The sequence below is a fragment of the Macaca nemestrina genome, chromosome 4, assembly GCF_043159975.1.
Source record: "Macaca nemestrina isolate mMacNem1 chromosome 4, mMacNem.hap1, whole genome shotgun sequence".
Classification (NCBI taxonomy): domain Eukaryota; kingdom Metazoa; phylum Chordata; class Mammalia; order Primates; family Cercopithecidae; genus Macaca; species Macaca nemestrina.
The window spans coordinates 42,212,956-42,236,293 of NC_092128.1; the positions used below are offsets into that span (position 1 = coordinate 42,212,956).

General features: G+C 39.6%; 1 protein-coding gene across 14 annotated transcripts in view; it reads right to left on the reverse strand.

Moving 5' to 3' along the window:
* LOC105475562 (suppression of tumorigenicity 7) overlaps positions 1-23,338 on the reverse strand; it is a 272,359-nt gene that overhangs the window by 117,721 nt on the left and 131,300 nt on the right. For 11 of the 14 annotated variants that reach the window (XM_071094579.1, XM_011731020.3, XM_011731009.3 and 8 more), the window contains exon 2: positions 15,229-15,311. In XM_071094579.1, coding sequence (XP_070950680.1) covers positions 15,229-15,311 — 83 coding nt within the window. Of the gene's footprint in view, positions 1-15,228; positions 15,312-16,193; positions 16,397-23,338 lie in introns of those variants that run through there. The other 3 variants (XM_071094580.1, XM_071094578.1, XM_011731003.3) reach the window with 1 other exon arrangement.

Sequence of the window (23,338 nt, forward strand, 5' to 3'; positions counted from 1 at the left end):
CTAGATAGCTGGGCTATGCGACCTTGGTTGCTTTTCTTGATTCCTTGGGGATTAGTTTTCTAATGTGTAAAATAAGATTATTGTAGGCATTCAGTTAATGTTGGACAGAGAGACGGAGAGAGAAAGGGAGGGATGACTAGAAGACTGAATGGAAGGATAGTTGGAAGGTTGACTGGATGGATGATAAGGGCTGGTCTGGTTGATGTAATGGGAGATTGTCTAAATAAACAACAGGATCAATAAAAGATTTTGTGTTCATTTTGTTTTTTACGAAAAAGAGAGGCTCACACATATTTGTGCTAGGGGAAAAGAATCCAGTGGAAAGAGAGAAACTGATGGTGGGAAACAGTACAAATTACCCAGAGACATGATGCCAAGTAGGAAGCATATCTATTCTGCCTTTTAAAAGTAACCCACCGGCCGGGTGCAGTGGCTCACGCCTGTAATCCCAGCACTCTGGGAGGCCGAGGTGGGCGGATCACCTGAGGTGAGGAGTTCGAGACCAGCCTGGCCAACATGGTGAAACCCTATCTCCACAAAAATACAAAAATAAGCCAGGCATGGTGGTGGGCACCTGTCATCCCAGCTAGTCGGGAGGCTGAGGCAGGAGAATTGCTTGAACCCAGGAGGCGGAGGTTGCAATGAGCCAAGATCGCGGCAGTGCACTCCAGCCTGGGTAACAGAGTGAGACACCGTCTCAAAAAAACAAACAAAAAAAAACAACCACTTCTTGCTCTAAGATAGGAAGAAAGAGAAAGAATGAACAGGGGGAGACATTCTATTTTGGAAAGTAGAGTGTGTTATGAGCTGTTTCCCAGGCTAGAAGGCAATAACCGGATAAAAACTGGGTGACACTGATCTCAGTGGAGATGCAGGGAAGGTTTATCTTCTGGGAATAAGGGAGGTGGGGACGGAATTGGGAATGAGGGCTGAGGAAGTGGTTTGGACCTATATCTTGCAAGGCAGAAGGGCCAGAAGCTATACTCGAGGCCCATATCATATTTAAAACAAAGATACTTTGGCAAGGACCCAGTTACCAATGCCCAGTGAGTTCCTTCATTATTATTTGACAGAAGCAGAGAGGATAGCCAAGGAATACTGGGGCTGGGAGCTGGGGGCAGAGACCCAGGTTTCCAGCTGCCCTAAGCTTCAAACTTGTCTCATGTTTACCTGCAGGGAACAAAAATCTGGCAAAGGAACAATAAACAAGGCCCTTCCATCAATCTTGCAGACCTAAAAGCCTTTGCTCAAGATGCCTAGATTCTTCCTATCCAATAAGTCCTCCTCTTCTTTTGAATTGCATATTCTGTATATAAAACACTTCATGCGTCAGGAATTTCCCTATGCCCTATTATCACACTCAAAAATGCCTCCAGATTTCCACACAGCAAAAGCATAGTAATTCCACACCAACGCCATTAAACCTGTGGGAAATCGAAAGATGTCAAAGCTTGAAATTGGCTAAGTGCTTGTTAAGAATTACAATGATGTCACAGGAGGATAGATACAGTGATGGTAGAGGCTGAAGAAGGAATATGAAACTTTATGGCAGTCTACTCCTAGATAGAAAGATTGCCAAACCAACACCTGCTCTAAGTCTTCAAAAATATATCTGGTGGTAAACAGTTTTTTTGTTTGTTTGTTTTTGTTTTTTTTTTTTTTTGGCAAAAGGGGATTATCTGGGCTTAAGAAGATAAACCTAGGCAGTTGGCATGTGTTACAGTAATACCTGTAACATTTTTAGTTTTTTTTTGATCCTAAAGTATATTCTTTTTACCATATTGACTCTTACAAAGTCCTTCCTAATTCCTTATGACAGATAAAACTTTTTTTTTTTTTTTTACATTCTTGGTTTCTGTATATTTTGTTTAGGAATATGGAATAGCAACCGAGTGGGTCTTGGCCTCCTGCTTCCTAGATCTCAGTCAATCCCTCCTCAGCCACCTGTTCCCCTAAACAGTTGCAGGGGCCATGTAAACTGGCATCCTGCCCTTCCACCCGCCTTTCTGGCCACCTGTTGCCAAGACTTTAAGAAAACACAGGGAAGTAAGGCTCTCTTCAAGGTCAACAGCCAATGGTCCATCCCCACCTCAGTGTCTCTAAGTTCACAGGACGAGATTTTCCACCGCAGCATTAACTACTGTGGCCTAAAAGGGAGGGTAACTCTCCTGAGCAAAAAGCCATGGAGACCACTGAGAATTGGGAAAAGCCAGCCTGTGTCATTCACCCCAAGTCCTGCCAGCTGTCCTCCAGGTCCCTCCTCTAGAGATTCTAATTCAGTTAGTCTGGGTGGTGCTTGGAATGTATCATTTTAAACAAGTTCCCAGATAATTCTGACGCAGGCAGTTAATTCATTCATTCCTTGGATCTTATGTGCATTTGACAAATATTTTCTAAGTATTTATGCTGGCATTTTGTATACAGTAGTATACAAAAACACAGATATGGTTCCTGCCTTTGTGATGCTTCTATTCTAAAGAGAAAGAAGACAATAAATGATCACACAAATAAAATATAAATGTGCTAAGTACTGGTCTATGTTCTAGGCTGGACAAATCTGGACTAACCCACGGCCAATTGGAAAAAGAAAAAATGTTTCCTCCAAAGAAGGTTGCAGTCTTCCTCCTCCCTCTTTCTTTTCCTTTTTCTTTTCTCTTTCCCTCTCCCCACTCTCTCTTTCTTATCTACCTGACCCACTTCTGTGTGTCTGTTAAAATGAAAATATCAACCGTTACACCCTGCTGCTATCCACCTTCCCAGGCAAACCTTATGAGAGGCAGAATGACGCTAGGGCAGAGTGGTGGAAATTTAAATTCTAGTCTTCACTCCATCCTTACCTAGCAAAGTTTCCTAGGTAAGTCACAAGTTTTCTGAATGCCTAGTCCTTAGGTCTTCACTGATTTAAAGTGGATTGCTTCTGAGCATTCTTGCTCAGCACTGCAACTACATGACTTTCAAGTCTCTCAATTTGTGCTGAAATGTAAGCTGAAAAAGCCAAAATGGCAGTTTTGTCCCTTTATCCGCCATTAGTTCATTCACCTTCTTCACCTTTGCCATAGCTTATCATTAATCTGTTCTACCCAAATGCTCATGTCCACAATCAGTCCACGACAGGTATCAATCTACTTTCTTTGCCTGACACGGGGTCTCCTGCAGAAGATCATTTACTTCCGTGGTGAACACAAGAAGCTGTAATCTGACAAGGTTAAATGAGCCTGTTTCCTCTCATTGTCTGCAGGCTCCCCAGCCATCTGGCCCTCACAGCATATCTCTCATTCTTTATTCTAGAGTCAAGAGGCAAGGTGCTTCAGAGATGACACAGCTTGACAGAGATGATGTGCTACTTCCCACCCCAACCCCCCAAGAGCCCTTGTCATCAAGTTTCCCTGCGTCTTTTTCCACTCTTTGTTCCAGAATCACCATCATTTTGGGTGATCCATATGCCTATCAATTAAAGTGCTACCTGAAGTGCAGTTCAAGTTCTTGAGATGGATGAAAAGGGGGTGAAAGGAGACACAGCAATCTTCAATTCCGCTCTCTTACTTTTGAATAAGAGGAGAAGGAAGGCAAGGTCAGAGAACTGGGTTTGAATCTCATGATTTAACTGCTATATAATCTTGGCCAAATTATTTAAACTTTGTGTCTGTTTATACTTAGCAATATAAAGACACTGGTCATACCTACCACTCAGAATTTCAATCAGAATTAAATGAAATAATATATGCAAAGTGCTTAATATAGTACACCTGGCATGGAGTGGTAACTCAATAAACAGATCTTTTGTTATAACTCATTCCTATTCAATTGTCATCTGCTACCACGTTCCCAAAAACACACTTCTTTTACATTTAATCCATGAACTAATTATTTTATTTATCATTCTGATTTTCTCCATTTCCTGTTCTTGATTCTGACTTTTAAAAATTATGCTCTGGATGCCTCTTAAAAATATCTCTGTTTTATACACACACACACACACACACACACATATATATACATATATGTACATGTTTATCTATATACATATACACACATATACATATCCTCTATCCTATTAAAATGTGTATTGATCCCTGTATCCAATGAAATACATACACGCACATTTTAATAGGTATATAGGAATCTATGTATAAATGTCAATGCAACATATAGAATTTTATGCATTCTATCACATTTTGAGATAATTAAGGCAAGCATTTTCTGCACATATCCACCTTCCACTCCCAAAAGCGAAGCAAAATCCAGAGATTTTCTACACTGAAATAAACACTGCCTGCAGAGGCTGGGCATGTCTTTGCTAGCAGATAAAAGACTAACTTGGCAGGTCTACACTGTGATGACAGGTGCAGTTCTTGTGGATGGAACTGGACTGGGATGGGAAGTCTTGTGCCAAGCAGACAGAGGGGTATCTTGAAATTCAGCAAGGGAAAAAGCTGGATGGATGGATACAGGCACAGGAACTAAAAGGGAAGAGTGAGCTAGATGGTATAACAAAGTCATTGCTAGCTTTCAACTTGTGAACTAAAAAGTATTAGGGATATCTCATAAAATATACACCTGTTTATTTTTAAACACATTGTATATTTTTTCGTTAACTGACTTTTTCTTTACAGAGGAAATACCAGGGTTTTTGTTTGTTTTTAGCTCTCTTTTCCAAAGAAATTCAATTTAATTTGATAATTTCAGTCTCCAGCATAGAAACTGTGAGGCCCCCAAATAATCAATTTCCCCAGGGTCAGCCCTATACTTTAAATGTCCACGGTAGGCTCTTAGAACATTCTTAGGGGAGATCAGTTAGGTAATTGTCTCCCTAGGGCCAGGAAGCAAACTGCTAAGCACTTCCATGCACACAGCTATTTTGCAGGGCACCTGATCCTTTACCTCAATGCCACCTCTCCCTGAAATGCACTCAGCAGAAAAGGATAGTGGCTGAATAGAAACCTTACCCTGGGTTCATTTCGAGGTCTGGCAAAGCTGAGTCCCTAAATGCTAGGCATGTCAACAAGCTCTAAAGCAGGAGCCTAAAGCTGTACACACTGTAGTTACTTAGCTCTCACTACAGACCAGCATTTTGAGAGAGACCTTTCAAAATTTTCCTACAGGAGAGGTTTTCCTTTGCTCAAAGTTTCCTATTAGTCGGAAGTATCCTCTGCTTCCTGAGAATGCTGCAAGGCAAATGTACCATAAGATAGCCCAGCAATGATCATCCGGCTCAGCAGGGGCACAGAAAACCGCACCGGCCCAGATCTGCAAAGGTGGCCATGCTCTTTGGAAATCCCTTTATTGCTGTTGGGGCTTCACCATCTTTGAGTTAAAAAAGGAAACAAAGATTAGGCCTAGCTTACCAGAGTGAAAGGAAACAACCCACACTGAGGTAATTAATTTATAGCCTGTGAATCTACACCAAGCTACTGCTAGAATAAAGTCCAGACCTACCATTCGTACAGCAGGCTAGAAAAACGGCTGACCACGGAGGCAGTGAAATGAGTGACAGAGTGCAGGCTGTCTGCACAAGATGGCCTGGGTTCCAAGCCTGCTCCTCCATTGCTAGCTGTGTGACCTAAGGCAGGTTACTAACTGGCCTATTCTACCTACTGAGGCTATGCGTAAGTAAAAAGGAAACAATCAAGCAATGACCTTGTTGTACTGTGGGGAAGAGTAAATGAGTTAGCACGCAAAGTGCTTTAGATCAGTGCCTGACATCATCTAAGTAGGTAACAGTTTCCAGTGACCTTCCCCTGAGAGGAGGAATGTACAAACAAAAGCCTACCTTTCAGCATCAGAGTGAATTACTGGTTTCAGTATGAAATGGTATCCAGAAAAGTTCTTTTTTCCTATTTGTTCACTTAAAAAGTATTTCCAAGATGTTTTGAATGAAAATGTTAAAATATTATTGTAAATGTAAATGATAGTTATCCGAGGGAGACTTGTAATGCCTTCCCCTTCTCCCCCCACAAAACATATATGCTAAAAGATTGCCATGTTGTGGGCACATATTTAGTAAGAATTTACCAAGCATTTTCCCAGTCTGAAGTTGCTTCACTCTATTTAGGAATATTAAGGTAGGTTTTTAATCATAAAGGGATGCCGGATTTTGTCAGATGCTTTTTCTGTATCTACTGAGATGATCATGTGATTTTTGTCTTTAATTCTGTTCATGTGGTGTATCACATTTATTTACTGGCGTATGTTAAACCATCCCTGCACCCCTGGTATGAAACCCACTTGATCATGGTGAATTATCTTTTTGGACATGCTGTTGGATTCAGTTAGCTAATATTTTACTGAGGATTTTTGTATCTATGTTCATCAGAGATATTGATCTGTAGTTTTATTTTTTTGTTATATTGTTTCCTGGTTTGGGTATTAGCGTGATACTGGCTTCACAGAATAATTTAGGGAAGATTCCCTCTTTATCTTTTGGAATAGGGTCAACAGGATTGGTACCAATTCTTCTTTGAATGTCTGATAGAATTCACCTGTGAGTCTGTCTGGTCCTGAACTTTTTTTGTTGTTGGTAACTTTTTAATTACCATTTCAATCTCGCTGCTTGTTATTGGTCTATTCAGACTTTCTATTTCTTCCTGGTTTAATTTAGGATGGTTGTATATTTCCAGGAATTCATCCATCTTCTCTAGGTTTTCTAGTTTATGCGTGTAAAAGTGTTCAAAGTAGCCTTGAATTATCTTTTGTATTTCTGTGGTATCGGTTGTAATATCTCCTACTTCGTTTCTAATTGAGCTTATATGGATCTTCTCTCTTCTTTTCTTGCTTAATCTCACTAATGGTCTATCAATCTTATTTATCTCTTCAAAAGAATCGGCATAGAACGGACATACCTTAAGGTAATAAAAGCCATCTCTGACAAACCCACAGCCAACATTATACTGAATGAGGAAAAGTTGAAAGCATTTCCCCTGAGAACAGGAAAAAGACAAAGATGCCCACTTTCACCACTTCTATTCAACATAGTACTGGAAATTCTAGCCACAGCAATCAGACAAGAGAAAAAAATAAAGGGCATTCAAATCGGTAAAGAGGAAGTCAAACTGTCACTGTTTGCTGATGACATTATCATATACCTGGAAAACCCTAAAGACTTATCCAAAAAGCTCCCAGGACTGGTAAATGAATTCAGCAAAGTTTTAGGATACAAAATTAATGTACACAAATCAGTAGCCCTGCTATACACCAACAGCAACCAAGCTGAGAATCAAATGAAGAAATCAACCATTTTTACAGTAGCTATAAAAAAAAAACTTAGGAATACACTTAACCAAGGAGGTGAAAAACCTCTACAAGGAAAACTACAAAACACTGCTGAAAGAAATCACAGACGACACAAACAAATGGAAACACATCCCATGCTCACGGATGGGTAGAATCAACATTGAGAAAATGACCATACTGCCAAAAGCAATCTACAAATTCAATGCAATTCCCATTAAAATATCACCATCATTATTCACAGAACTGGAAAAAAACAACCAAAAAATTCATATGGAACCTAAAAAGAGCCTGCATAGCCAAAGCAAAACTAAGCAAAAAGAAAAAATCTGGAGATATCACATTACCTGACTTCAAACTATACTGTAAGGCGACAGTCACCAAAACAGCATGGTACTAGTATAAAAACAGGCATACAGACCTGTGAAACAGAATAAAGAGTCCAGAAATAAAGCCAAATAATTACAGTCGACTGATCTTGGACAAAGCACAACAAAAATATAAAGTGTGGAAAAGACACCCTATTCAACAAATAGTGCTGGGATAATTGGCAAGTCACATGTATACATAAGAATGAAACTAGATCCTCATCTCTCACCTTATACAAAAATCAACTCAAGATGGATCAAAGACTTAAATCTAAGACCTGATACCATAAAAGTTCTAGAAGATAACATTGGAAAAACCCTTGTAGACATCGGCTTAGGCAAAGACTTGATGACCAAGAAGCCAAAAGCAAGTGCAACAAAAACAAAGATAAATAGATGGGACTTAATTAAAGTAAAAAGCTTCTGCACAGCAAAAAAACAATCAGCAGAATTAACAGACAATCCACAGAGTAGCAGAAAATCTTCATAATATACACATCTGACAAAGGACTAATATCCAGAATCTACAAGGAATTCAAATGAATCAGCAAGAAAAAAAAAAATCCCTTCAAAAAGTAGGCTAAAGGCTAGGTGCAGTGGCTCACATCTACAATCCCAGCACCTTGGGAGGCCGAGGCGGGTTGGTCACCTGAGGCCAGACCAGCCTGGCCAACATGGGGAAACCCTGTCTCTAATAAACACAAAAAATTAGCCAGGCATGGTGGCTTATGCCTGTAATCCCAGCTACTTGGGAGGCAGAGGCAGAATTGCTTTAACCCGGGAGGCAGAGGTTGCAGTGAGCCGAGATTGCGCCATTGCACTCCAGCCTGGGCAACAAGAGAGAAAACTCCGTCTCAAAAAAAAAAAAAAAAAAAAAGTGGGCTAAAGACAAGAATAGATAATCCTCAAAAGAAGATATACAAATGGCCAAAAAAAAACATGAAAAAAATGCTCAATATCACTAACGATCAGGGAAATGCAAATCAAAACCACAATGCAGTATCACTTTACTTCCTGTAAGAATGATTATAATAAAAAAGTTTAAAAATGGAATACTACTCCACCATAAAAAGGAATGAAATAATGGTATTTGTAGCAATCTGGATGGAATTGGAGATCATTATTCTAAGTGAAGTAACTCAGGAATGGAAAACCAAAAGTATGTTCTCACTCGTAAGTGGGAGCTAAGCTATGAGGACGCAAAGGCATAAGAATGATACAATGAACTTTGGAGACTCAGAGGAGGAAAGAGTGGGAAGGGAGTGAGGGATAAAAGACACAGTGTACACATTGGGTACCGTGTACACTGCTCGGGGGATGGATGCACCAAAATCTCAGAAATCACCACTAAAGAACTTATTCACCAAATACCACCTGTTTCCCAAAAACCTATTGAAATAAAAATTTAAAAATAAAAATAAACAAGCTTTGAAAGAAAAAAAAAGAATATTAAGGTAGGAACATGAAGACTTAGGTTCTAGGCCTGGCTTTGCTATAGACTAACCACATGAGCTTAGATAAAACATTTCCTTTTCTTTCTTCTGTTAGTCTCGATTTTCTCTTCTGAAAAATGAATGGCTTAGGGATGAATGACCAAAGTCCCATCACATCAACAATCCCTGCTTTTTAAAATTGATATATAATAGCTGTACATATTTTCAGGGTATATGTGATAATTTGACACCTTCATGTAATATGTAAAGATCAAATCAGGGTCGCTGGAATATCTACTACCTTAAATTTATCTTTCTTTTCTTTGTGCTGGTAACATTCAAATTATTCTCTTCTGACTATTTTGAAGTATACAACAGATTGTTAACTATAGTCACCCTAGCAATCTGTCAAACATTAGGTCTTATTTATTCTATTTAACTGGTATATTTGTACCTATTAATCAATCTCAATCAGGCATGGTGGCTCACACCTGTAATCCCAGAACTTTGTGAGGCCGAGGGAAAGAGTATTGCTTGAGCCCAGGAGTTCAATACCAGCCTAGGCAATATAGGGAGACCCCATCTCTACAAATAATATAAAAAATTAGCCAGACATGATGGCACGCACCTGTGGTCCCAGCTACTTGGGGGGCTGAGACAAAGGACTGCCTGAGCCCAGGAGGTCAAGGTTACAATCAAATGTGCAGTGTGCAGTACACTGCAGCCTGCATGACCTTCCCAGCCTCTGGTAACCACCAATCTACTCTGTATCATTGAGATCTACTTTTTAAACTCCTATATATGAGTAAAAATATGCAATATATGTCTTTCTGTGCTTGGCTTATTTCACTTAACATAAGGACCTCCAGTTCCATCCATGTTGCTGCAAATAACAGAATTCCATTCTTTTTTATCACTGAAAAACATTCCATTGTGGAATACTCAAATTCCAAAGAGAATCATTTACAAATTAATCTCTGTTCCCTGATCCAATCATTCTCCCTAGTAATCATGTATTTCCCTCAACAAAATTCCTCTTTTCCCCCTCCCACAACTTGTTTCTCCACCATAACTTGTTTTGCCAGGATCCAAGACCCTAATCTTTCTGTAACCTCAAGATCATATATAAGCTTCTTAACCCCATTGAGATATTGGGCAATCACTCTGTAGTTCTCCTGTGCACGTTAATAATAAATTTCTTACGCCTTTTCTCTTATTAATCTGTCATTTGTCAGTTGATTTTTCTGTCAGCCTTTCAAGGGTGAAGGGGAAGTTTTCTGTTCATCTCTACAATATATACCACATATTCTTTTCCCATTCATCAATTGATGGGTACTTACATTGATTCTAAATTTTGGCTATTAAGAATAGTGCTGCAATAAACATGGGACTGCAGGTATCTCTTTAATATACTGATTTCCTTTCTTTTGGATATATATCCAAGTAGTGGAATTGCTGGATCATATGCCATTTCAACTTCTAGCTTTTTGAGAAACATCCATCTGTTTTCCATAGTGGCTGTACTGATTTACAATCCCACCAACAGTGTACAAGAGTACCGCTTTCTCCACATCCTCACCAGCTTCTGTTATATCCAGTTTTTGTTTTGTTTTGTTTTTTGAGACGGAGTCTCACTCTGTTGCCCAGGCTAGAGTGCAGTAGAACCATCTCAGCTCACTGCAACCTCTGCCCCCTGGGTTTAAGTGATTCTGCTGCCTCAGTCTCCTGAGCAGCTGGGACTACAGGCGTGTGCCACCACATCCGGCTAATTTTGTATTTTTAGTAGAGACAGGGTTTCACCATGTTAGCCAGGCTGGTCTTGAACTCCTGGCCTCAAGTGATCCTCCTGCCTCTGCCTCCCAAAGTGCTGTGATTGCAAGTGTGAGCCACTGCACCTACCATACCCTGTCTTCTTACAAAAATTTGCTGGGCATGGTGGCACATGCCTGTAGTCCCAGCTACTCTGGAGGCTGAGGCAAGAGAATCACTTGAAGCCATTCTAACTGTATTGAGATGATAGGTCATTGTGGTTTTGGTCTGCATTTCTCTGAGGATTAGCGATACTGAGCATTTTTTCATATACCTGTTGCCCATTTGCATGTCTTCTTTTGAGAAATGTTTATTCAGATCTTTGCCCATTTTATAATTAGATTATTTGGGGATTTGCTATTGAGTTATTTGAGCTCCTTATATATTCTGGTTATTAATCTCTTGTCAGATGAATAGCTTGCAAATATTTTCTCCCATTCTATGAGTTGTCTCTTCAGTTCATTGTTTCCTTTGCTGTGCAGGAGCTTTTTAGCTTGATATAATCCCATTTGTCTATTTCTGCTCTGGCTGCCTGTGCTTTGAGGTCTTTCCCAAAAAATCTTTACCCAGACTAACGTCCTGGAGCATTTCCCCAATGTTTTCTTTCACAAGTGTCATGGTTTCAGGTCTTAGATTTAAGTATTTAATTCATTTTTATTTGATTTTGCATATGGTGAGAGACAGAGTTCCAGCTTCGTTCTTAAACATATGGTTATTCAGTTTTTCCAGCACATTTACTGAAGAGACTGTCCATTCTCCAACATATGTTCTCAGTGCCTTTGTCCAAAATGAGTCGACTGTAAATGTGTGGATTTATGTCTGGGCTCTCTATTCTGTTCCATTGCTACATGTCTGTTTTTATGCCAGTACCATGCTGATTTGGTTACTATAACTTTGTAAAATATTTTGAAGTCAGGTAGTGTGATGCCTCCAGTTGTGTTCTTTTTGCTCAGGATTGCTCTGGTTATTCAGGGTCTTCTGTGGTTCCATAAAAATTTTAGATTTTTTTTTTCTATTTCTGTAAAGAATGTGATTGGTATTTTGATAGGGATTGCATTAAATGTGCAAATTTATTTGCAGAGTATTGTCATTTTGATGATATTAATTCTTCCAGTCCATGAGCAAAAAATATCTTTCCATTTTTTGTGTGTCCTCTTCAATTTTTTTCCATCAGGGTTTAATAGTCTTCCTTGTATACATCCTTCACTTTTTTTTATTAAATTAATTCCTAGGTATTTTACGCTCTTTGTAGCTATTGTAAATGGGATTGCTTTCTTGATTTCTTTTTCAGATTGTTCACTGTTAGCATATATGTTACTGATTTTTGTATGCTGATTTTGTATCCTGCAATGTTATTGAATTCATTTATCAATTCTAACCATTTTTGGTGGAGGCTTTAGGTTTTTCTAAATATAAAATCATGTTGTCTGCAAACAGGGCTCACTTGACTTCTTCCTTTTTCAGAGTTTTCTCTTCTATAACCTGTCTCACTGAAACTGATCTCCCCTTTTCATTACTTTCTCTCATTATCTTCTGTCTACTCTTTGTCCTCTCTAGATATCATGTAATTCTCAATATATTAATATAGTTTCTTACTTAGCTCTAAATAGTAAGTATATTGCCTCCTAATGAAAATCTTTTTTAATTAATAAAGTTAGAAACCTTTGGAGTGAGAGATTCATTCCCATACCCTCAGCACTTACCACAATTTTTTCTGTGGTTTTCTAGCAAAACAGTTTCTGCTGGCTTCCCTCCACCAAATCCTCTCTCAGATTATTTTCCTCTGCCCTCAATCCCCTAGATTGAAGAGATTATCTAAAGCCTTTCTCTTCTCCATTCATTGCTCTAGGTCAGACTCAAATATTTTTACTATTTCCCATTTGGACAATTTATGTTGTTCCTCAACACGTTAAGTAGAAGTAAATTTTTGAGGTTGTTCTCTGAAGCAAAGAGTTCGTGCCCCGCCCCCCGACAAATGTGAAGACCAATGTAGGGCTGCTATATTCTTCTTTGCAAAGTAATAATAGTAAAATAGCACTACCATACACTATCACCATCATTTCAGAAGAACATTGTAACGTTAAAAAGTAAGAAGGACACAATCTCAGAATAAAATACAGTCCTTACATGGAATAAATTAGTGACCAGCTTTATAGCTTTATGGAGCCACTTTCTACAGGGTCTTTATTTTTCCCATGTCTCTAAAGAACAGGGAAAACTTCAGAGACACATACAGGTGAACTGATTAGTATTTAAGAGGTGACATGGTATAAATTATCACATATACCTTATTTCAACCAATTTTAAAGAGGAAGTTTAATATGCTTCCCCTCAACTTGGGTTGGTCTTTGCAGCCAGCATTGGGCTTTCTATTTGGATTTCCTGTTATCCAAAACAAACTTTTCATACCAGAAGTACTTCTAGAGAAACAGAATTTTAAGGATAGATTTCTTTAGTTGGTTTTGGGGTTTCTGGAGTTGGCTGCTCAATATAATTAGATCCAAAAACGCTAAGGACTCTACTTCTAATACTGTGGAGAACACTGACCGTCCTTGGCATGAATTGTTTAGAGAGTTACGCAAAATAAATGCATTTGATACTCCTGATTCACCACTCTTGAGAGGCAAAGAGTTTAGCAACTCTACACATAATACCTTTGACCATATGTGGAGAAGCAAGGAATATAATGAAGTTGGTTGGTTGCTCCTAAGTTCACTGGACAAGGTCATGAAAGAAAACAATGAACTCAGGGATTCTAACTCCTGGCTCCAGAAGCACATACTGAGCCTCGAATCTTCTAAGAGTGCCCTTAGTGAGAGTCTTAGCTCCTGTAGAGAAACAGCTGGAAATTGTGGAAAATCAGACACAAGCTCTTATCATGTGAGTGGCTGATGTGCAATGAAAGGTACATGCTCAGGCTCGTCAGGTGTCTACTGTTAAAGTGAGGGCATTAACTGGAAAAGAGTGGGACCCTGCAACTTGGAATGGAGATGTGTGGGAGGACGTTTAACATCAACTTTAAACATCTCATGCCACAAGTTTAGCAATCCATATGACACAGCAAAGCAAGATGAACCTGGATGTCCTCTGCACACAAAAAGATCCTCCCCACACTGCCATCATCCCTCTCCTCTGTTTGCAGGTTTCCGTTCCTGCATACATTTCTCCCACCTTTTTACTGTGGCTCCTTACAAGCTCAACCTTCTGAAATCCACCATTATTCTAGGTCCATTGATGCTCTTTGCTCCACATGTTTGCGCCCTTCTCTAAAGCTTTTCTGTTTTTCTTCTGTCATCCATTTTTCTTAACATCAACTCTGTAAAATTTTTCTTATGCTTGTTTCTATAATAATTTAACCACAAGTATATGGGTACAGAGAAAAAAAGCTTTTCTAAAACCTCTTGCCTTAAAGGTCATTTAATTCTATTAGAGTAGTACCATTGAGTTTAGATGGTCCCCATTTGAGGCCACTAAAACTAACTACTTCAGGTGTTACGATTTAGCACATCTGCAACTGTTACAAAGATAAGGTAATAGAGCCATACAAATGATAATCATATTGCTTTTTGGAACGTTTGGGATTTTTTTAAAGGAAGCAACGCATAAATAAATGTAAATTTAGAAAGAAAAGAAGATGAAGGGGGGAAAAACCTTAGAATTGTCACAATCCATGTCAATACATTTTTTTAAAAAAGCTATATTTCTATTGATCTTGATTTTGCACAATATTCTATTTTGATGGTTTTATTTATTTATTTATTTTTGAGACAGAGTCTTGCTCTGTCACCCAGGCTGGAGTGCAATGGCGTGATCTCGGCTACTGCAATCTCTGCCTCCCAGATTCAACCCATTTTCCTGCCTCAGTCCCCGGGTAGCTGGGATTACAGGTATGCGCCACTACACCTGGCTAATTTTTGTGTATTTTTAGTAGAGATGGGTTTCACCATGCTGGCCAGGCTGGTCTCAAACTCCTAACCTCAAGTGATCCGCCCGCCTTCGCCTCCCAAAGTGCTGGGATTACAGATGTGAGCCACTGCGCCTGGCCCCATTTTGATGATTTTTAGTTGAACTGAGTTACATTTATTTTACAATATCTTAGATAGTAAAATCTGACAGAGAATTATGTCTTCCTTTATTTTCTATTTCATTTACATTTGTTTTTTTCCCCTTCAACAAAGTAATATACGATTGCTTAAATTTTTTTCAAATATTTCAGAAATATAATGGGGTAGTAAAAGGCTTCTATGAGTCCACTGCCCAACATATAGACATGAGCAAGATAATCACTATAACCTGTTAGTGTATATTCTTCCAGTTTTTTTATTGTACATACACTAATACACATATTACTAATCAGCAAGGTTTTAAATGAGAAAGACTCCACCACTTACCAAAATAAGCCCTGATATTAGTGAGGAAGTGCCTGTTAGGGCCACGTAGAACTTCGGTGTTAATGTGTTCAAAAACATGCTCACTGAAAAAGAAAAGAGAGAGAAAGGGAGAAGAACAAGGAATGTATGAGTATGTCAGTAAAAACAGCTCTTTCATTTTTCTTTCTGCTAAAATCATTCATTTCTGATGATGAGAATTCTTAGAACCATAGTGAGATCCCATTAAAATGATTCACCATTACACAGGCTCAGAATATTAGGTGTCAAGTAACATATCCTGAAAGAAAAAAGCTACATACGAGAAAATAGAGTAGTTGTAATTTCTAACTCCCAAAACAATTGTTGAGAATGGTTTTCATGGATTCATAACCACGGAAGAGTTGAATCAAAGTTGATTACAAACCTCTTAGCCAAAAAAGAGAAGGTGCTCTTACACATTTTGTGGGACCTGCACATCAGGGTCCCTGATGCATCAACAAGCAGTATTTCAACCTTAGAATAAATTGAAAATAGCTATATTTAATATATTAGTTATTAAAGATTATTATACTATGGTTACCCCTAATAAGGGAGGACAAATTGTTGGTGCAAAAGTAATTGTGGTTTTGGCCATTGTATGATGAGTAAAAGGTTTTTTTCAACTTACTTAAAGGCTTTTAAACTGGTCATCAAAATAAATGGAGTCAATGAAAACAAATGAAAAATAAACCTCTAAAAATGAATGTTCACTGCCAGGCACCTTCTTTTCTTTTCTTTTTTTTAGTGAAACCAAGTTTATTAAGAAAGCCCAGGCACCTTCTTGACCAATTCCCACCACTCTGTTCATATCCACCATCCAGTTAACCTGGTTGCTCACCGATTAGGGTTCGCTTATAAGTATTTTATACATATATTTTAAGTCATTGTTATTTATATCTAGATACTACACAAAACTTTTATTATTATCAAAACCACCACATACTTACTGGGCTTTTTGTGGGAACAGTCACATTTCTTTACTGAATCTGTTTGTAGAAGGGAATCACATCCAGTCTGGTTTTAGAAGTAGGGCTTTGATGTCATTAGAGGGAAAGGCTTTGGCATCTGTCCTGAGTTCAGCCCAGAAAGCAAAGTAATATACCAAAATGAACAGAGATCCCACGTTCACTCATTCAACAAATATTTTTCTCTGTTTATGAATGAGACAATGGGTAAAAAATGAAAGAACGAATCAGACACAGTTCCTACCCTCTAGAAGACCAAGTGCAGTTGAAACGCACAAGCAAATGAGCAACTATTACATAAGTGCATAGATAGGTCCTGGGCGTAGGATTTTATGAAAACACATAAGAGGGATGCATCCCAGGCTGGATGGCAGGGAAGAAGTCCAGGAGACGGACACATCTCAGCTGAATCCTGAAGAATAATTAAAAGCTAACCAGACCAAAGTGGACGGAAGGAGGGAAAGGAGGACAATCTAAACAGAGGAAAGGACCTGCCTCAAGATGCCAAGGAGACAGCATGGGACTTTCCAAGCAGATGCAAGGGTTGGGGAGGGAAGGAGATTGAGCAACAAAGACATGGATGTAGAGGGGTACACTGGTTGCATTCTTTCGTGCTACCTGAGCATCCTCTCAATAAGCTCACCTCCCACTGCACCTACTCTTAAATGAATCTGTTTGACCTGTGGTATCTCATTTGCAATCACAAGAGACTGGACTAACACAATGTGTTCAGTCAATATTTACAACTTGAACTAAATGGACCCGGAACTTCCGGGAAGGTAGAAGGCAGCACAGAAGTAGTGATCAGCTGAGGGCTATGAGGTAAGAGGAGGAAGGTACGGTTGAGTTGAGGAGGCTTTCCCTGGCCATCAAAAAAAAAAAAACAAAATAAAGTGATATGTCATTTCCCATGCAAAAGTTTGTTCATGGAAGGAAGGAGATTTTTAAAAAGGAAAAATATCAAATGTGCACAAAACACCCCTAAAGCTTATAACTGCCAATATGATTCAGAGGTGCTTAAAATTCTCAAAATTTCCCTCCACACTATGAGTGACCCCACATTCCCTGTTATTTTTTTAAAAGTCATCAGAGGCTGGGTGTGGTGGCTCATGCCTGTAATCCCAACACTTTGTGAGGCAGAGGTGTGTGGATCACTTGAGGTCAGGAGTTTGAGACCAGCCTAGCCAACATGGCAAAACTCCGTCTCTACTAAAAATACAAAACATTAGCCAGGCATGGTGGGTGCTGTAATCCCAGCAACTTGGTAGGCTAAGGCAGGAGAATCGCTTGAACCCGGGAGGCGGAGGTTGCAGTGAGCCAAGATCGCGCCATTGCACTCCAGCCTGGGCAACAAGAGCAAAACTCCATCACAAGAAAAAAAAAGAAAAAAGAAAAAGCCAGCAGAATATTCACTTTGTTATTCTGTAATTATAAACATTCATATCTGTACCATATATACCTTTCAGTAGGTTTCTGCAAACAAACTGAACGCCATTGAAATCCATTTCTAAAATAGAGGAAAAGATCTGGCTAAATTAGAAGTGCTTTAGTAGCCCTGCTGTTAACTGCCTAGCAACAAAAGCATAAAGCAATGGAGAAGAAAGATTTTCTGCTGAAAAATCACTGATCCACTGGGGGCAAACGACTGAAGATTTAATCAATAAGTGAAAAAAAATTTTTGAGTTTTCTTAAAGGAGATAAAGATAAAGATTCCATTCATTTGTTTTTATTTAATTACGATTATATACCAATAATAATTAATAATTAAAGTTTATTTCTCTGGTATATCCATGTATAGGAAGGTGGCAGAGTTGAGAGACATAATGGTAGGCATTAAAATAAATGGAGACACAAACAGAAAATAGAGAAGCAGAAACAAACACCCAGACAGTGGGAGATGCCCATTTAATAACCTATTCATTTACAACCTTATTAAGCATCTGGCTAAAATCATGCAGACATGGCATGTGGCAATTCTGGACATAATATCAACACTTGGTACTTGCCATTTCAACCTATGTATTTATCTATGTGTTTAAGGATTATAACAAAGCATTTCCACAGATTAGAGAAGTTAATTTTCATTTCAGCACCATGAGATCTATATTATTCGCCTTGTCTTGCGGCTGGAGGCTGGGCAAAGACCTGAATGCCAGTCAGCCTGCCCCCAAGCTCATGCTTTTAGCACCATGGGGGACACACGGGAATATTACTGAAAAGCCTTCAGCAAAAAAGGACAAAAGGAAACTATAGTAGCCTTTCATTAGAAAAGGAGAGGAAGCTCTAAATGATACTATAAGACAGATTTTTTTTTTAACGTTGCACTTATTTTTATCTCTGCCTTTTCTAGATAAGTCCCCTGTGAGCTTGTCATTTGTGTGTGAAGCACTAGAATGGAAAGGCAGGAAGCCACCCTGAGAAGGGGGAGAATCTAGTTAAAAATTCTTCTATTACATTAGGAAGGCTGCAAACCCCAAACTGCCCTGAAACCAAGAAATATCTTGCCTAGTTTCATCAAAGTCATTAGCAATTATTTTTGAAAACATATGAGGGCCTGATAAAGTGCCTAAAAATTGGACCAGAAAACTGTGAGGTATGTGCTTTGAGACACAAAATGGATATTCCCGATATTCTTTTTTTTTTTTTTTTGAGGCAGAATCTCGCTCTGTTGCCCAGGCTGGAGTGGAGTGGCACGATCTTGGCTCACTGCAACCTCCACCTCCCCGGTTCAAGTGATTCTCCTGCATCAGCCTCCCGAGTAGCTGAGATTGCAAGCACCAGCCACCAAACCTGGCTAATTTTTGTATTTTTAGTAGAAACGGGGGTTCACCATGTTGGCCAGGCTGGTCTCAAACTCCTGACCTCAGGTGATCCACCCACCTCGGCCTCCCAAAGTGTTGGGATTACAAGTGTGAGTTACAGCGCCCAGCCAGATATTCCTGATATTCTATAGATACATCAGGGTCACCTCCATATTTGCTGGGGCTAGGCAAAACAAATGTTAAAAACCAACATGTAACAACTAATCTAGCTTTGTGAAAATGAACTATAATACTTTACTAATGCACTATTTCAATAAATCAGAGGGCTTTTCATCTGACCTGACTGGGCACCTCTAACAGGTCACACTGCTCGAAGAATATTACATCACTTATTGAAGGGCAGCCTCAGAGAATGCACCACGTAGAGTTCTGAAGATGCTGCACCTTCACCTGGAACAGTCTTCTCATTTAATTAATCAGTAAATGTGAAGGAATTAAGTGTGGCACTGAGAAGAAACTAAGTAGGCGGGGTAGGTACATGCACTGAAAATTAAATTACCTCTATGGATCACAGAAAAGCATAGGTAACAGGATAATACAGCAGGTTCAACTGTGGGAAGTGAAGAATCACCCCAGTGAGCAGGGAATTAATACCAGAAGGCTCACTCAGGAATCACATGGCATGCCCCTATGAAGCCACATCTGTAAGGAGCCAGCCACGTTCTGGTTCTCAGGAGAGTAACAACCTGCCACTATTTTCTTCAGAGTATGAGCAACCCCTGTATTACACTCCTGGAAGAGGCCTCTGTAAAGCACAGCAGGCGTATAACCCTGTGTGTTTGCCTCCTTACGTATATTCCACCTTGCACAGGGAAGCCTTCGAATGAATGAGGTAAGGCAGCATGAATGCCTTGGAGGTACTGACTAGATAGAACTGAATAAGCAGCATGATGAAGTCCACAGCATCCAAAAATATGGGTGTGCTTTGTGCCATATTCCTTTTAATGCTTTGCGAAAATGTGACATGCAAAATGGAAAAAAAATAAAAGTTATAAGATAACAATCAGCAATAATTCAAAGGGTTAAAAAAGAGTCCCTGGGAGAAAAGTTTAGAGAAACTAAATTATTTAGGCTGAAAAAAGAAAACAAACAAAAAAACAACAGAAGGGACTTTATATAAAAGCATTATGCCTAGGAAAGAGACCAGGAATAGGAGACCCAGTCGCCAAACATGAGACCAACAACTGTGTCACGATGGCCCTGAGAGCTCTTGCAGAGCTTTGGTTTCCTATCTGTTTCCCAGAACTGCTCTGAGGCTGAGATGAAATGTGCATTTTCTCTTAACATCAGTCTATAGTCGCTGAGTGCCTACCCTGGGCCAGATTCTGGGGACACAGCAGCTTACAGAGCACTGCCCCTGACCACAAGAGGCTCACAATCCAGTGGGTGACACAAGCAAGTAATCGGATAAGCAAATGGGAAAGGACACATGAGGAAATTATAAGGGACAGGGCACCAAAAGGAAAGGAAGATCAAGAAAAATTTCTGCCAAGAAAAAGCATCTCATCTGAGACCTGTAGGCTGAATAGAAAGTTAACCAGGTAAAGTTACTGATGGCTGCAGAGACTAGGGAACAGTGATGGGTAGAGCCATAGGCCATTCCATGCAGAGTACTGCAGCCCTGGGGCCTGAGGGTGAATGCCCAGGGAAGGAAAGTGAAGAGCAGTTGAGGCACCGGTGGGGAATTAGATATGTGAAATTCTATCTAAAGTGCCTGTATACAAATACATGGAATACTGATTGACTAGTAGTGAATGTCTAGTCTCAGTTTCCATTATGATGAGACAAATTAACATGAATCCAAATAGTACTTCTAAAAATTAGGACAGCTGTTTGGTCTTCTCCAAAATTACCAAAATGATTTTTGGAGGACTTCTCTCTAACAAGTTTATGCAGTGCCGGGATGGACAATGCAGCCCAACTTAAAAGATAAAGAATAGGGGGCTTTGGTTTACTTACTTTCTTGGTAAATCAATGTGGGTGAAAATCTCTTTACAAAAAGTATTCATGCACATTTGAGATTGTTTCATTGTGTATAAAATTTAAAAAGTAATACCTATCTTGCATAGTTGGCACAAGAGCTAAATATAATACTGCAGATAAAATGCCTAATACAGCAGACCTCATCAAATAATATGTATTATGATGGCTGTTTTTCTTCTTTGTTTTTTTTTTTTTTTTTATTTTTTGAGATGGAGTCTCACTCTGCTGCCCAGGCTGGAGTACAGTGGTGTAATCTTGGCTCAATACAACCTCCGCCTTCCGGGTTCAAGTGATTCCCTTGCATCAGCCTCCCAAGTAGTTGGGATTGCAGGCATGTGCCACCACACCCAGCTAATTTTGAAGTTTTAGTAGAGATGCAGGTTTCACTATGTTAACCACGCTAGTCTCAAACTCCTAACCTCACGTGATCCACCAGCCTCGGCCTCCCAAAGTGCTGGGATTACAGGCATGAGCTACTATGCCCAGCCTGATTTGGCATCTTATATTACTATAGCTGTAGAATGCGCAGGGGAGACTGAGCTGAATGTGTAAATGGTAGGAGTAGCTGTCATATTAGCATTAACTGAGCATCTTCTATGTGCCAAGCACTGTGCTACAGTGTATAGCCCAGGAAGCAAAACATCCACATTGTGATCAGTCCTTATGTGAAATATGTATGTCCTACAAAACAATGAAGAAATCATTTGATAGAAGGGTACTTTTATCTGGATTCCAGTTGCTTGGGGTAGTACTAAACCTGAGGGTGATTTTGAAAGCAGCCATTTTAGAAGGCAAAGAAATGTCCCTAAAGTCTTACATGTGCTCCTAAATCTCTGATTACTGCCTTACCAGATACCATGGGAACAATCAATTGAGCCACAGGCCATATGGGAACCACCTGTGATCCTGTTTATTCCTTTTCTTCAAGTCTTCTTATGGCTTATGACCTAGGCCATGTTAAAGCCTAAACCATAACCTAAGCATGCTGGTTAGTAATGTTTTCATTGTAAGGGATGAATATTTAAGGCCACAGTACCTTCCAGGCCCTAAGACTGGGCATCAGGGTGGATTAAGAAATTGTCAATTTCATGCAAAGCAACATTTCTCAGTTAGTTACTGAAAATGTGCTTTTCTATAGAAAGTACATTACGAGACAAGTTAGTCTAGCAGCGACTTCACCTCAGACTGTTTTCTCAGACCTCCAAAGTGAGGTAGGGAAAACAATGGAATAGTTTAATACATCATTTGTATTTTTGTTTTTCCATGTGATAATAGAGAATATTCTCTTCTCTCATTTTATTGTTCTTTCAACCTTACTAACTTCTCTCTTCCTTCCTGTCAGCTTCTATTAAGTAAGGCTGCAACTTTACTTCTGCCCTTCCTCATTTACCAAAGGACAAGGGAATGAAAAATGGAAGCTCTAATGGCTTAGTTTACACTCCTGCTAATTTCAAACAGATTTCTAAATTGCACAGCTTTTAAAATGAAAGAACTTTTTCTCAGAATGACCCTGTGACAGACAAACGCTAAAGTGACTCCAACGAACCCTGTTCTGCTGGTATTCATAACTTTTTTTTTTTTTTTTGACAGAGTCTCGCTCTGTCGCCCACTGTGGAGTGCAGTGGTGTGATCTCTGCTCACTGCAAGCTCCACCTCCCGGGTTCACACCATTCTCCTGCCTCAGCCTCCCGAGTACCTGGAACTACAGGCAGCCCTGGTTATTCATAACTTTATGTGACCCCTTTTCCTGGAATGTGGGTGGGACATGGAGTACGGGACTTGCTTCTAACAAACAGCTGTATATAAGATTCTATGTTGGTGGCAGACAGAGACATCCTCCTTACTGGCTTAATGAAGTAAGTGACCCTGTGGACCGCAGGCAGCCTCTACAACAGCCAGTCAGAAACTCAAGCCCTCAGTGCTACAGCAATGATTACTGTCAACAGCCTGAGCGAACCTGGAAGCAGATTCTCCCCTGACCGAACCTGCAATTGAAACAGCAGCCTGGTCACCACCTTGATTATAGCCTTGTGAGGCCCAGAGCAAAAGACCCATCTAAGCCATGCCTGGACTCCTGACACAGAAATTGAGAGATAAGAAGTGTGTATTAAGCGGCTGTATTTATGGAAATTTGTTATGCAGCAATATAAAACTGATACCATCACCAACATAATAACTCATGAAAATAAAAATCAACATTGACATCTGATAATGCTGGCTAACCGCAGAACGCCGAGAAAGGGTGCTAAGATAATCCAACTCTATGTGCCCCGAGCGCTTCTTTCCCAATTGTTCATAAATAAAATACAACTTCTCCCTCTG